A 17,312-nucleotide genomic window follows, 5' to 3' on the forward strand; every position below is an offset into this window, starting at 1 on the left:
GGAAGGAAGAGAGAAATGGGTAGTTTACAACACTATTTCTATGATATAAATGCTTATTTTTTCTTCAACTTCTCTTTCTTTCTAGCAATTCAAAGCTTACTTTTCACTTCCTCTAAGACAATGTGTTAGGAATGTAATTCTTTAGAATATATTAGTAATATGAATTATTCATTTTTCAGAATTAAACAATTTTAATAACTGAATTTTAATCAACTTTTCAATGTTCTATTTTAAGATTATTGAAGACCACAGGAACCAGAAGAAATAATAAGCCCTTTAGGCAACTAAGAAATCTTATCCAGTACTTATTCAGTAAGGGCAGAAATCATACCAGTCCAATATTCCCTGATGACTTTAGATTTATCATCAGGTCTTTGGAGGAAGCTGGTCCTGGAGCCAGAGGGAAACATGATCCAATGAAGAACTGGCCAAAGTGAAAAGTCTGCTAATGCTATTGCCAAGTACATCATTATTGCTATCATTTTGTAGATTGACTGTGAAATCTTAAATGTATACCCAAATTTAATTCACTCACATTTTGAAAGATCAACATTTGTCTTTAAAAGTGTAACATGACTTAAAGCATAACAATAAACAGAAAACCCAACAAAATATCTTGGCTAATTAATACAACTAGAAACACTTTCCCTGTGGAAAAAAAAATATTCCCAATAATATTCTCATGGTTCACAGGTAAATCTAAAGGAAGACTTAGAAATTTTCTGATCTTTAAATTTTGAAGATTCAATAAAATTAATTTTGTATCAGTAAATTTATATTACCTTCAATATGAGAAGAATATATTGAAATGTGTTAAGATTCATAAGGTTCTTACACTGAAGGGTAACTTTATTACAAGATTGTACATGCTGAGAATAGAGATGCCTTTGGAGAATCCTAACTTCACAATTCTTGCAAACTTGTCCAATGTATCCAAATCAATCACATACAGCTATAATTTCAGCATGACTGACAACAGAGAAGAGATCAAATCATGAACAAGTCTAAAGAAAGAAAGTTTAGAGAACAGCTAGGGAAACAGTGAACCATTTAATTCCTATTGATACAGTTGGTGGCCCAATAAATCTCAGACATATTTTACAGTGGATGCCTCAGTGGAGTGAGCATTGCTGACTACAAGGGCAGCTACTTCAAGCTGTAATTTCACCAGTGTTGACCCTTGTCAAAAGCTTGATATGAATGGATTCTGCCTAAGCACCAACAAACTACTCATTATGTAACTCTTTTCTTACTGAATTTTTATCTACTTCTTTATGAGACACAGATAACCCATCCATAAATTCATCAATCCATCTATCCTCATTGGCCTATATAACAGGCACATACTCATAATCAACACAATTCCATATTTTCACATCACAATATAAATGACTAATGAAAACAGTATATTTAATGCTTTGAAAGAGTTTAATATAATAGCATTAAATTTGAGCTTAAGAAAAGAATCTCTTAGGTTTTAATCTCAAACAATGAATATATAATTTTCTTTGAGGCTTTAAGAAGCCAGTGCAAGGTCTTCACTAGTGTTTTTAAAATCAGATATCATGTACAGTCTTATATCTCAGCTTTATGAAATTTCTTACCAAATAGTTGCTTTCTTTTTGGTAGTTCTGGAAGTTCAAGGGAATCAGAGATCACAGCTTAGTACACTGTCATATTGGATATTAAATGTTTAATAAAACCATCAAGATCAAGTTTACATGTGAAATTCCATTTATCACTGTCTTTCTTGTGAAAAAGAAAATGATCTCATCATATGCTTAACTGAATCAATGCATTGATCTTTTGTATTCTTGAACACATAACCCATCACTACAATTGCACTTCTTTCTAGAAGGGATAACTTTGTGTTGCATATGCTTTTCATGTTCTATCACATTATGAAACCTAAACTTTGGCCATGAAAAACGAAGACAAAGTCTATCATATCTGTCTTTCAGAAAATAGGTTCTTGATTAACTGCACTAAAAAGCAGGACATGGGCAGAATTTGGGGAAAATAAGAAGGAATATACTCATCCAGTTTTTAATTAAATTAATCACATGCTTGCAACACCAAGGCAAATCATTTTTAAAAATCAGATTTCTATCTTATCCATATCTTAACATTATTTCATGCTCCTAAAAGGAACATAACTATACTACCCTATTTTCTTGCAGTAATTCCTGCTTTAGATAATGTTTTTATTGACTGCTAACTCAGTGCAAAACACTAAAGTACACACTTTCCATGAATTGCTTTATGTTGTCTGTGCTATAGTCCTGTAAAGTAGCTACTCTTTATTTTACAGATGAGAAAATTGGGATTTAGAAGAGTTAAGTAACTCAGCAAATGCCCAATTTTGTTTGACTACAAAGTAGAGGCTTTTCAATACAGTATTTTACCTTTATATAAATGTTTAAGGTTCAGGGGTAAGCTGGAGGTACATTACAAACTAGATTGTTTCATCTCCTGAGATGCTGACCAGAGGTTTAAGTCAATGTAGAAGTCCCCAAATCATAAAGATTATGATTCAACTGTATCTTGGTAGTTTGATTTTTAAAAAGGATTGGCCTATACCCAAAGGACTTAAAATCAGCATATTACAGAGATACAGCCACATCAATGTTCATAGCTGCTCAGTTCACAATAGCCAGATTGTGGAACCAACCTAGATGTCCTTCAATCGATGAATGGATAAAGAAAATGTGGTATATATATATACAATGGAATATTACTCAGCCATAAAGAATGATAAAATTATGGCATTTGCAGGCAAATGGATGAAACTGGAGAATATCATGCTAAGTGAGATAAGCCAATCTCAAAAAACCAAAGGAAGAATGATATCGCTAATAAATGGATGATGACACATAATGGGGGGTGGGAGGGGTTAGTGTTGGGGTTGGAGTTGGGTTTAGGGAGGGGGGCAGGAATGGAGGAAGGAAGGACTGTATAGAGGGAGGGGAGGGGTGGGAGGGGTGTGGGGGAAGGGAAAAATGGCAGAATGAATCAAACAACATTACCCTATGTAAATTTATGATTACACAAATGGTATGCCTTTACGCCATGTACAGACAGAGAAACAACATGTATCCCATTTGTTTACAATAAAAAAAAAAAAAAGGATTGGATAAATTATTATTTTTTTTTTCTACAAATTTGTCTTCAGGAAAAAAAAAAAGGGAGACCTAACTTCCTTTAAAGCAAAATTAGTCTGTGAATGAAGGACATATTTGCTTCATGGAAAAAGTCTGTCAACTTTGAGATCTGTTTCTTTAAAATCTGTGATAAACTTGGAAATGTTTTCATTATTCACCACCCACCTTCAAGGAAGACATTTTCAACAATTATCTTCATCTATAACAATTATATATTGAAAGTATAGAGGTGTGACCAGTGGTGGAGCACCTGGCTACTGTGCCCAAAGCCCTGGGCTTGATCTCCAGCACTGCAAAAACCAAACAACCAACCAATAATGCATAAATCATATCCTATATGTTATGTTCTCTGGTAGGTACTGGAAAGCTTAGATATTTTTCCAAGACTGGCCAAGATTTTCCTTAGTGTAGCCTGTAAATTCTAGAATCTAGACCAACATTAACATGATTACTTACCACAGTATTACCAAAGTATGTAGCTTCCTTAGGTCTGATTTCTTCATGATTCCCTTCTCTTTGGGACATCTAAGTTTTCTATTCCTCTTTGGGCACTCTTCTTTATTGTTCCAGTTATTTAATGTAGCACTTTTATTATTGTCCATCATTTTGAGGTATGAGGGCAGTGGTAAATATTTTTGCCATATGATCTAGAGATTCATTCCAACTACCTTGACTTAGGGTATAAAAGTAATCTTTTGACTCACTCATTTTTTGATAATAAGACTGTACATGACCAAAGTTCTCACTGAGGATGGCAGAAGAGAATGAAGGTTTTGTGACTATTGTCATGTAACTAAGAAAATGAATCTTGATTAGGTTTATTGAGTGCCAAGTACAGAGGTTCTGTTGCTTGCACCTGCAGAGCCTGGAGTTTTGGATGAAGAAGCTTTCATTATCTCCCTCCTGAAATGACTGACTAAACAATGCAAGAAAAAAAATCCCACTGAGTAAATGAAAAGGAAAGACTCTTCTTTTTTGAGCATCTAATCACACAGGTGTTAAATACCCCTTGTTGACCCTTTTGCTGCCTTTCCCCAACATCTGTTCTTTGCTCTTACCTGTATCTAATAACATTCCTCTGAAATGGATTTTTTTCACTTTGTAATTGCTTCTGCTCACAGTCATATACAATTTGGCCCAAGGATGGTGGACTTAAATGTCAGCAGTATACATATATCAATCCTTTCCAAAAGATTCCATTGTTATTGTGAATTTCAGGGCTCAAGTATTTACTTTCCTTGTTACTTTTGTGATCCAAATATTTCACTGAGCAGAACAAAAACCTATCTTCACAATAACTCCTGAAACAAACACATTGCAATGCATACATGTATACTCCTACTCTCAATAAGTACAGATTACATTGCTAGTGCAATGCCAAAATTTACACAGCAATGGTATGAGTGTAGTGATGAAAGAAGTAGAATATGGGAGAAATGACTCAGTTATATCATTTAACCATTTTTCCAAGGAATGCCCAGTCTGATTTCTTAAAACATGGAACAATTTAGTGTAAAATGTCTGTTTGGTACAATTTAGTCAAGCATACATAGAATTTTCCCTGTTATAGCTCCAGTTGGAAATGTAATTAGTTAGAATATTTTTCAGGAACATCTATCATAGGCAAGTAAATACCATATCCTTAGGATGCAAATAATTGAAGCTTTCTCCTAGCATGAAACTTGTAAGTACAGTCTAGTTCATGAGCACTCAGGAGTTTGTGGAACCAATGCTAATTGTTCATCTTAAAAGTCATAGATCACATAACTGAAAATGTAGAATAGACCTTAGAGACCCAATAGTCCAGTAGTTAAACACATGCAGATATGTCACAAGAAATATCAAGCCCTCAGAATTCTATCATCACTAGTTTTTGAAAAGCTCTATCCAGAAAGAGATTCATAAGATGTACATTGACAACACAGTCTCTAAGAAGTACTGTATAAAAGAAACCTACTGGGCATAATCAGAAATGTCTGTGGTTGGTCAAAGAACTCCTTTATTTGTACAAAGTAATAGAGTTCACAACATTATAACTTGAAATTTCACTAAAAATGTTCTGTCATTGTCAGTTAACTGAAAGGGATTGACTATGTCCACTGTGATCAATGATTTAGTTAATTAATTTTTCTCAATTCCTGCCTTCTCTGTGGAGTGTCCAGTGACTTTCTCCTCATCCTAATGTACTATGCCAGCCCCCTAGCTGCTTCTCTGCAAACTACATTTCACAGAGCAGTCAAAGAACATAACTGTAATCAAAATATCACTTTGTACTCAAAATCTCCCAAACTTCATTTACTTAGAGTAATATTCAAAGTCTTCACCAGGGGCTACCAGACCTACAAAGTCTGGAACCCAGGGGCCCATCATCTCTTCCAGATTCTTCTCGCTGATACTCAAACCATCAATGACTACTTTTCTGTGCTTTAAACAGTTGCTGAACTTAAACCATTATGCATGTTTCCACCTAAATATGCTTCTCACTTAGAGCCTGTATCTTTCCTGCCTCCTCTTGTCATAATAATTTCTGCAAGTAGCGACATAACTACTATTTTACATCATTTAATTCTTGACTCAAACATTACTTTATAAGTAACTAGCTCCATAACTGTTCCATACCTTGCTATCCCTTTACCCTGCTTTATTTTCATCTCAGTTTGTTATCACTCTGTATTAGCTCTTTGAGGGAATATTATTATGTTTCACTTACATGGTCTCTTTTATAAATATTTATTGAAATGATGAAGAAATGAATAATAAACAAGCAGATGAATCCTCTTCCTCTCAGTCATTTCCAAAAGATGAATAGTAATATCAATTTTTATGTCTCTAAGAAAATTCAATAGTCTTTAGATTCAAATTTGTAATTTTGGCCACTAAATGAATTTACACCAATCCCTTCTCCACATTGATTGTCCCAGGGCCCATAACCCTTTAACTCTCTACTACACAAAATGCTCTTAGGACATTTTCTTATGTGTTTCATTATTAATTATTGATTCACTGTTTATCCATGCTTCCATGTGACATCTTAGGTATCTTTCCTTTCAGTGTCCATCATAGCATTCCATGAGTGCCTTGAAAACAGGATTGTGTCCCTTTAACTTGTGTGGTAAAGCAACCCGTGCTAAGCCATATGCACCCTGTACTGCATAAAAGCCTTTTAATGACAAATTAGATTTTTATTTCGGTTCATTACGCCTGGGTTTTCAGGCAATGTTCCGGATTTCATGCTTTTGTTTGTAATGAGTCATGGCCCCCTTGACAAACAAGAGAGTAATTAAACTAACCAGGTTATCAATAGAAGCTTCTGATGGATCTCCTGTTGCATATGGTTATTTCATCTTCAATAATAGTTGGATATCATAAAAGATTATGGCCTGTTAATGTGACAAGGAGAGAGTTGAAAGCCTGTGAGAACAATACTGAAAATACAATCTTACCTGTACCTTTTACAAGCAAATCAGTGTCATAATAATTGACAGATGAGTGGAATATTATTTATAGTATCCTTTATATATATTACTGCTTTCTACAAAGGAATCTTTCCTCACCCAAAATATTAAAAATTATTATAGTATTTTTATGTTGTATTTGTATATATATATATGTATATGTGTGTGTTTATGTGTGTATGCATGTATATTATCTTGTAATATTTCCTCATTAATTCAAACATTTTAAAACATTCTTTCATTATTTTTCACCAAGTTATTAGCAAGTACTTTAATAAAAATATGTATTTGTGATTTTTTTCCTGGGACTTTATTTAAATTTATTTGAATCTTTACTATTAAGAGTAAAACAACATAGAGATATAGAGGTGCAATAATTTCAAAATGAAGAATCACCCTTAATACAAAGTGATGAATTTACTAGGGTATTAAAAAATGTCAATGTTTTATTATTAGTTCCAGCTTTCATATTCACCATATATTGAAAACATTAAATCCTATAATTTTTTTTCATTGCTTTCCAAAGGAACTATATTCAGAGCATATAGTTATTCAGGTCATATTTCTAAATGAACCGGTATTTGCATCTCCAAGGATCCAGTTGTATTGAACTTTTTCCCATTGTGTTATTTAACATATGTGCTATGTGAAAAACTTCACAGAAAAGCAAATATTTATGAACAGACATATTCATCCGATGCCTTTTATCTCCTCCACAATTCCTCCCCTGACAGATTTCCCCTCTCAGTGATGGCGGTCTAACCTTGCAGTCATGTAAGCCACCTGAAGTCGCCTTGACTCAGCTCCTTTGCTCCTATCTCATGCAGTAAAGGGGTCCTTGGGGCTCCATCGTCACAACAGGCAGGGATCTAGCCACTCTCCACTGCCTTCTGCCACTCTCTGAGCCACCATCACTTCCCTTCTTGCAGCAGTTTCCTAACTGGTCCCTCCTGTTCTATCGTGGCCTCACCCATGTCTTTCCTTGACACAGCAAGCAGCATGCTCCTCCTAAAACACAAAGCAGATCAGACCCCTCCTCTGCAGTTGCTCACCATTTCACTTAGTAGAAGTCAAGTCCCGAACACGGCCCTCCAGGTCCCTCCAGGTCCCTCCTGATCTCCAGTCCTGCTCATCTCGGGCCCTGACCCCTGTGGCATTCCCTTCTTTCTCCTTGCTTCTGCCCCACCAACCTTGGTATTTCAGAAACAACGCTGAATTGCTTGGGTGGGGTCTTACACCTAGCTGTTCTCCCTTCCTGGAAGACCTTCTCCAGAAGTCCACAGAGGGAACCACTTATTTGCACCCAGTATTTTTGTAAGTCCTTCCTTCTCAGTGAGATCCACTGGACAACCCTCTGAAACATTGCATTCCATTGCTCGCTCCGATTCTGCCTACTTTGCTGCTGTAGTGTCTGTTGTTATTGTTTGTTTCTGTTTTTACTATACTGCTTATCACCTGCGGACATTTTACTTAAACTCTTTTGTTGTTACACTTACTGTTTATTGTCTGTCTCCTCATACCTCACCTCATCTAGAATGCAAGGCTGATTGTGGGGGGCTTTGATTTCTTTGAGCCTTGAGAAAGGCCTGACGCATATTGGTGGCTCAGTAACCAAATGATGACTGAAGGAACAGCTGGGTAACAAAAAAGTTTTTTAAGCATCACTCTCTGCTGGGCACTGTGCTTTGATTTCTGAATGTGCAGAAATGAATTGGATATTGACCCTGCCATCTGGAGCTAACTAGGAAGCTTGACATATCCATAAAATAATTACAACACAAAAGTGAAAGTATAAGGCATGAGCAACTCATATACACTACTCATAGAAGGGACAGCTATTTCCAGCTAAAGTGAGAGTGAAGAATAAGGAGACCATAACACCTAAAATGGGCACTGAATCTGCGGAATTGGAGAAAAACAATATCCAGGTAGATGAAACCACATAACAAAATCACTAAATCATTAAACCCAGGAAGTAGGCAGGGAAAAACAGATTGTGAAAGGGTCCAGGCTTGAATCAACATGGCTGATTTCAAATACAAATTCTGCCAAGCTGTGTGACCTTAGACAAATTGTTTAACCTCTCTGAACTTCCATTTTCACATTTGTAAAATGGGGCTAATACCATCTAGCTTAGAGAATTACTGTGAGGAAGTCAGCACCTGGTCCATTGACTAACTCCTAGTGATTACTCAATAAAGGAGAGCTATTACTGAAGTGTAGTTTGACTGGAGTACAGATGAAGCACTCCCCTCACCATGCCATTTTTCCAACAGGAAGTAAAGCCAAAATGTATTGCATTTACTCTGTGCTCCCTGTGAACATTCATCTATTGTCCAACTTGAAAAATGAAGCTGAAAACGACTAGTCTTGTGTTTCAAGCATAAAACACTGCAAATGTGATGCATTGGTGTATTGGGTATAAGATTGCTTTGAATATAGAAGGAATAAAAAATATATGTATGTTATATTTCTGCTGAAGATTATTTTTTCCTTACCAACCAGGTTTTATTTTTTTCATTTTCAGTTGCTCCTACGATTCAGGAAATTAAATCGGGCACTGTGATCCCCGGTCGCAGCGGATTGATAAGGTGCGAAGGTGCAGGTGTGCCGCCTCCGGCCTTTGAGTGGTACAAAGGAGAGAAGAAGTAAGGATTTTGTGATTATTACTGTGTTTCAAGCACTTTGAGCTAATGTGTTTGTGTTTCAGATACTTACTTTAAGCAATTTCTTTAACTGGCTTGAATGATTCTCAGCAGCCTCCTCACCGGCAGGCAAATGGAAGGGGCCCACGTGGGATGGATGAGTAGCTAATAGCATCCAAAACAAAAGTCCACAATTGGTTTCTATAATCTTGGAAATGCCTGCAAATCCCCTTCCGATGCCTTTCATTTCTTTCCCTCCTTTCTGAACCAGCACACCAAGCCTCTTCCCGGCAACCATGTTTACTTGGGAAGTAAACCTGCCTCTAAAGGACTTGAGCATAGCCACCACAAGAGCACTTCAAACGCAGCAGAGCTGCGGACTCCGCCTGGCTTCCTTGATAAGCCTCAACCTTCGCACCAGGCTGACTCTCCCATAAGACAGTTCGATGTTGTTTTATGGGACACTGTGTTTTAGATACTCTATCATGAAGGAGTCTATAGAGAAGATAAAATGCATAGTTAAAGAACTAATCAGGGGATTTGGAACTACTCTAAGGTGAGCTCTGTATGATTGTACCCTAGAGAAATCCCAGAAGTCTTGGTAAGAGCTTTTGAACAAGACTAAGATTGACAACTTTCTCCATCTTTGATTCAGTAGGCTCATTCATACCTCTTCAGCTGCTCTTCTCAAAACCATCTAAGAAGCCTGAGCCCCCTGTTGACTAACTAGAAGTTATACTACCCAGGAGAGGATTATTATCTATACTATCATATATTTTGCTTCAAAACTAGGGACAGACAAATTCAAGAAAAAGTTAGACTGAATCATATTAAATTACCATATTTTAGTAAAAACAAAAAGTCAAATATTGACAATTTCATATTGTTCAACACAGTCGTAAGGAGTTTATTTACTCAGGTCCTACCTAGCTCAAAATTAATTGCAACTCATGTCCAAAGAGGAAGTTAGCAAAATCACACAAGAACTTACATATCGCCCTTATAGGTGAAATGTCTGATATAAGGGAGTTCTTTGATTTTGAAATTGGAATAGAAAAGTGATTTGTGGAAGACAGTCTCCCACTTTAACATTGAACTTAATATAAAGGCTAGTCTTACAACTATCTTAATTGTTCTGAATATCTCACTGCGGGTTTACCTTAAATTTTTGCAGCTATTTTATGTGTAACCTCTTATAATTTGGGTTGTTCAATTTTTTATTCTTTTCACTAATTTATGCTTTTGGCTAATTCTAATTGGGGCTTTGTGGCATATTTTTATAATACTGAGAACTAGAATAAATGATATGTGAGCACCCTCATTCCACCTAAAGATTGTATGTCTATAAATAGAACCTTTCTCAGATCCTCATAAGCCAGGTTGAAAAGTGGTCAGTTTGTGATTATCTGTGTGGACAAATATCCAGTAGAGTGCTTCTCAATAAATTGAAAGGTGTGGAACTTTTTGTTCAAACATTATCTTATTTGGGAAGTAATATCTATGAAAATAGCACTTCCCTGGTAGATGTGGGGTGAATGAAGCCTTAGTTCCGCCTGTCCAGAACTCCCCTCAGCATACCTTTGCAATAGCCCCTCAAGCCCCAGTTCTCCACAAAACAGTTCAAATACACCGACTTACACAATTTTACCTGTCTTCCAAAGTCATTTTTAATATATGCTATTAATTTCATAATAGCTAACTATCAGAGTTATTTCTTGTCATCCAAGTGAGAGCTCATTTGTGAAAGGCCAAATTGTTTCCAGTATTTTGTGATGTCCTGGATTTTTTCCTGTTCTATCTTTTTTTCCCTTTTCTAAATTCAGAAACCATTGTCAAAAAGTCTGCAATAATTCTCAGTCCACTTTCTTGGCCTACACTGTATATAGCAAGGGTCCAATTTGTACCCATAATCATAGCTTCAGTGATATTTTTTCCTACTGGGATGATAGACTACAGCTTTTATTAGATTTTCAAAAAAAAGTTTAAGAACTACTTGCTAACAAGGAAAAAAATAGATTGATTCTCCCCAATCAATGTTTCCCCAACACACTCACACACCTAGGGAAAATCTAGCAACTGTGAAAATCAGATGCACTTTTGAAAAGCAAACATATTTTCAGTTCTGAGTGAAGTATGCATTTATCATTTCACAATTTTATCTAAGGAATTATTCCAATTTTCAAATATTACTAGAATAAAAAATGTCCTTTACAAACCATTGTAGTGCAAGTATACGTAAAGAGAAGGATTCTGGTTGCTGAATGGTTGTTACTATATTCCCTAAATGGATCTACTATCAAGTTCTAGGCTATTCAAATAGTTACTTCCTCAAAATGAAAACCTATTTATTGTTATTTGATAGGTAGTGTTCTAAGTTACTAACGAATATTAACATTTATTCTCATAACAAACAATGAGAAATATACTATTATTTTTATTATATTTTGCTTGTGGAAAACAAAGTACAATATGGTTTTAAGTAATTTGTACAAGTTTGTACGTTAGCGGCAGAGTTGGGATTTAAACCTAGGAAGTCTTACAAAAGAGCCCACAGAGTAAACCCTTTTACTGTGGCACTGAGTATAGGTCATGGATCTGCAAAGTCTATCAAAAATAATTGGAAAGGTCAATGATAAAAACCAAGGGTATAGGCATTTCAGGTCAATTATGGATTTGCAAACTAAAATACTGCTTATACAGACACTCACAACTTCCCAATTTATTTAGTCAAGGACCCAAAAAATGGAATCAGGGGCACACACGGCAGAGACAGACACAACACATTTCAGAGTTATCTTCTTGACCTTTGAGACCCTGTTGAGTAGCTAGATGCTGACAGAGACCCTGTCAGAAAGGAGGAAGAGTTTTGCAAGCTCTGGAGAAGTTCTTTTTCTGAAGCTCTTTGAAAGTTGGAGCTTACATGAATAGTTGAAAATAACTTACATCACTTTTTTTACATGTTAGGAAATGCTTATAAATATATGTCTATCTTAAATCAAGTTCTTCAAAGTCAAAACTTCATTCGGACAAATATACAGAAAACGGAGGCTGAACCTGGACTTCCCTATTCTTTTTTTGCATGCAATCTTCATTCTGTAAAGTCCAGTTTCTGTGTGCTGAAAATAATCAACTTGAAGCCCTTTTAAAAAAGAAACTCTATAAAATTGAGTCCACTTTAAAGAAAAGAAAGAAATACATACTTAAGGAGAAAAAAAAAATGCTTTCCAGATCTTTAAATTCTTTTTTCTCATTTATTCTGCACACCTCTGTGAGTTAAGATGAAAAATTTAGGACTCAAGAGACTTAAAATAACCAGTCCAAGAGCACTCACTTTAAGTTACCTTCAAAACACATTTTAGATTTGTCAATCTCTCAGCTCCATGTTCTTTCTCTTGTATCTTCTGTCATTGTTAGTTATCTATTGCTAATTAACAAATTAAACCTATATATAATAGCTTAATAGTTCCTGTGGTCAGGAATCCAGGAGCAGTTTGACTTGATGGTTATGGTTTGGGGTCTCTCAGAAGGTTGCCATCAAGAAGTCTCCTGTCACTGGCCGTACAAAGGCCTAGTTTGGGCTGGAGGATCTGCTTCTCAGGTTGCTCATCTGACATGACCAGCAAACTAGTGCTGTTGATAGCTGTTGGCAGGTGGCCTCAGGTAATTGCCATGTAGATATCTTCATAAGGCTACTTGAATGTCTTCCTAACATGGCAATTCTGGTGATTCCACCAGAATTAGTGATCTGGGAGATAGCAAAGGAGAGGCTGCTATATCCTTTATGACCTAGTTTTAGAGTCATGGTGTGTCATTTCTGTAATAACTTATAGCTGCACAGGACAACCCTATTTAATGTGGGAGGGGACAATATAGATACATGAATATGAAGAGATCAGAATTGTCAAATGCCATCTAATAAGATGGCTCCTAAAGTATTTCTATTATAGATTATATAATTGTTTTTCATATTAGAAATATCAGGCATTTGATTTAGTTCATTGCACTTTTTAGATAAGCATTCTGACAGTGACTAAAATTATATGCTTCTTATTAAAATATTACTCTTTTTTATAAGGTAGTCACTTTTTAACTCTTTAATCTCTTTCCGCATGGCAGGGACAATCCCAGTAGGCTTAATTTTACTCTCTATACATTTTAGAATTGGTAAAATCAGAATCTAGAGATCAATTATATGGAGTGCCAAAAATTTAACTTTTCTTTTGATAATGAAGAAGGTTGATAAGAAGAAATATACTTCCTATATGCAATAAAATGACAATTTCAGAACATTCAATGTAACTTTAAGCAAAAAAGTCTTTAATGATATGAAATTAAACTAATCTATTGCTTCATAATAGTACATTCTCTTGGGATTAAGGTTAAAGCCATACATTATAATGAACTGACATTTCAAAAGTTATTTCAGAAGTGTGAGTTATGTATCACTTGTTAAGTCAGCATTACAATCTTGTCATAGGTCAGAATTTTGCTCTATGTTTATGTGGATGAATTCTCTCCTCTTCTTGATTTCCTGAAATTAAAACCTGATGCCTGGAAAGTTAAGCCTTTTGATTTCTTATGGCCAGTTTAACTGCTCCTGGTTTTTAGGTGATGGATAGGAATTAGTCATTCCACAATGAATAACTATATCAAAACATCACAATGTAGCCTCCCCATGTAGACAGTAATTGGTTATCAAATAAAATATAATATTAAGTAAATAAATACAAATAATTTTAAATATTATTTTATTCACTTTGTCTGCTCTTAAGCAAAGGGCCAATTATAGCAATGTATTTTGGATATCAATTTCAACATGGAAATTAATTTCAACATTGTTTCTTTTTAATCCATCATAATTCAAGATAGGGATGCAAAAGATATAAGTGATATAAATATAAATTTCTCTTACAAATGAAAACCATATAAACAAATTATCAATATATCAGTCAAAAACTAACATGCATCTAAAAAAATGGAATCTTTGCATTGGATATTATGGCAAGTATAATCTATTGACTTTTTACGCAGTATGTTTCAAATTTAGTACATACATTTATACATTATTCTTTACAACACTTCTAGAGAAAATGTAATAATCATTACCACTTGGCCTTGATAAGAAGGATAACATATTTGTCTATAAAGCATGCATAAACAAATATATACAAAAACGTATCAGGAGACAGTTAATAGACTGGAAAACACATCAACCTTGTAGGGTACTCATGTACCTTATTCCATGTGCACTTTACACAGAGGCATGATTACCACGTGAATGTCAGGTTTTATGTCAGACAATGATGATTTTTCATTCTTGGATTTACAGAGGTAAGAACTTGAGATATCATAATTATGTTAGTGACCATTCCTCTACTCTAGGTATTTACTACTTTATTGTCTAGGCAGGCATAAATTTCATCTGTTGAAGGAAATTAGTAAGGAGGGCCTTCTCTACTTCTTAAATTTTTAAGGAAATAAGTAGAATGATCTAAAAATATTTCTTTATGTCTTCAGTGATCCTCTTCCTTGTGCATTTTATACATAACAAAATTATGAACTCATCACATTTTTATAATGCACTATGATTTTCAAAACATTGTCATATGCCATAGCTTTGCAAAATGTTTGCTTCGTATATTTCACAAAGAGTCAACTCTTCACGTTTGGGGCGCTCATGAGAGAGGAAGAAAAATGCATGAGATAAACCTGTAAAGTACTATAAAGGGCACAACTTGGTGTTTTACTCAATACCTAAGCTGAAAAATGCATGTGAATGGGAGGTGCATACCTTGCTGCTCCTTCAATTGCTCCTCACTCTGATATACCTCTAATAGTGTGTGCATCTGTCCCATGTGAGAATCTAACATTGAAGGTGGATGTTTAATAACATAGCTCTAAACCAACCTAGCAACATCATCTGCTGCTCAGTCATGGAGAAGCAGTGGTCAGCAACACATTTTAGAGTATACCTATGAATAAGATTTAAAACTTAGGAAAAATTAAAAATAAACACATTCTGATTTTTTAACTTATTTATATGCATTTCTGAGCTAGTATATTGTATACATTAAATGACCTCCAATAGATCAATTTTAAAAGATGAGATTAAAATTACAGTGTATCTCCATACTGCTTTCCGGAGTGGCTACACTAATTTGCAACCCCATCAGCAATGGATGAGTGTACCTTTTTCCCCACATCCTCTCCAACACCTATTGTTGCTTGTGTTCTTGATAATTGCCATTCTAATTGGGGTGAGATGGAATCTTAGGGTAGTTTTGATTTGCATTTCTCTTATTACTAGAGATATTGAACATTTTTTCATATATCTGTTGATTACTTGTAGATCTTCTTCTGTGAAGTGTCTGTTTATTTCCTTAGCCCATTTGTTGATTGGTGTAGAGTTTTTTGAGTTCTTTATATATTCTGGAAGTCAGTGCTCTATCTGAAGTATGAGTGGCAAAGATTTTCTCCCACTCTGTAGGCTCTCTCTTCGCATTGCTAATAGTTTCCTTTGCTGAGAGAAAGCTTTTTAGTTTGAATGATGTATCCCAGTTGTTGATTCTTGTTTTTATTTCTTGTGCTATGGGAGTCCTGTTAAGGAAGTCTGATCCTAGGCCGACAAGTTGAAGATTAGGACCTACTTTTTCTTCTATAAGATGAAGGATGTCTGGTCTGATTCCAAGGTCCTTGATCCATTTTGAGTTGATTTTTGTGCAGGGTGAGAGATAGGGGTCTAGTTTCATTCTGTTGCATATGGATTTCCAGTTTTCCCAGCACCATTTTATCTTTTCTCTATTGCATATTTTTGGCTCCTTTGTCTCAGAAAGCTTGGAATGGAACCACCATTTGACCGAGCAATCCCACTCCTTGGCCTATACCCAAAGGACTTAAAATCAGCATACTACAGAGATGCAGCCACATCAATGTTCATAGCTGCTCAATTCACAATAGCCAGATTGTGGAACCAAACTAGATGCCCTTTAATGGATGAATGGATAAAGAAACTGTGGTATATATATACAATGGGGTATTACTCAGCCATAAAGAATAATAAAATTATGGCATTTGCAGGCAAATGGATGAAATTGGAGAATATCATGCTAAGTGAGATAAGCCAATCTCAAAAAACCAAAGGACAAATGATCTCGCTGATATGTAGATGATGACACATAATGGGGGTGGGAGGGGGCAAGAATGGAGGAAGGAAGCACTGTATAGAGGGAAAAGAGGGGTGGGAGGGGTAGGGGGAAGGGAAAAAATAACAGAATGAATCAAACATTACCCTATGTAAATTTATGATTATACAAATGGTATGCCTTTACTCCATGTACAGAGAAACATGTATCCCACTTATTTACAATAAAAAAAAATTACAGTGTAAATGAGCTCGTGTTATTTTCTCACACTGTAGCCCATCATTTTATACTCATTTTAGAATTTTTGCTCTCCATTTTGGAGACTGTTCTAAGGTATGGTAGATTAAAATAAGGCATTTAAGAATTTTTCAAAGGCAATTTTAACAGCATGTAACTTTTACCCTACTTGATGTCTGTGCAGTCTAACAACATACTTATACATCTCACCCATTCCTCACATAATTCTGACCAGATTATACTCGAGGAACGAACTGTCCCATAGAAGTAAAATGACTTGTTGAGGGGAAGAATAGGATGGGAAGTAAAATCTAATTCCCTGATTCCCATGTCAGGATGTCTCCTGTATTTTACACTGCAAATTTGATTATGCAGAAGGGACAAAAAATACATTTTATCTCTCTCTCTCTTTTCATCTTTTCATATGCAAGATCATTCTTACCAGAATTAGAAGTTACATGTTTTGATTTAGATGGGTGTATTTTTCCTGGGTTGGGTGCTCTGGCAAGCACCATAGTTCCAACTTCTTGGAAAGCTGAGGCAAGAGAATGGGTTGAACTCAGGAGTTTGAGGCCAGCCTCAGCAACATAGTAAGATCTGGTCTAAAAAGAAAAGTAAAGCAAAATTCCCTGCTAACTTTTCTTCATTCAACAAATATGCCTTGAGCACTTA

At 35.4% G+C, this 17,312-nt stretch overlaps 1 protein-coding gene across 1 annotated transcript in view; it reads left to right on the forward strand.

The window, feature by feature from the left end:
- Positions 1 to 17,312, forward strand: part of Negr1 (neuronal growth regulator 1) — an 807,725-nt gene that overhangs the window by 602,808 nt on the left and 187,605 nt on the right. The window contains exon 5 of the mRNA XM_047539557.1: positions 9,144 to 9,264. Within this exon, the coding sequence (XP_047395513.1) occupies positions 9,144 to 9,264 (121 nt within the window). The remainder of the gene's footprint in view (positions 1 to 9,143; positions 9,265 to 17,312) is intronic.

Source organism: Sciurus carolinensis, chromosome 1 (genome assembly GCF_902686445.1).
Source record: "Sciurus carolinensis chromosome 1, mSciCar1.2, whole genome shotgun sequence".
Lineage (NCBI taxonomy): Eukaryota > Metazoa > Chordata > Mammalia > Rodentia > Sciuridae > Sciurus > Sciurus carolinensis.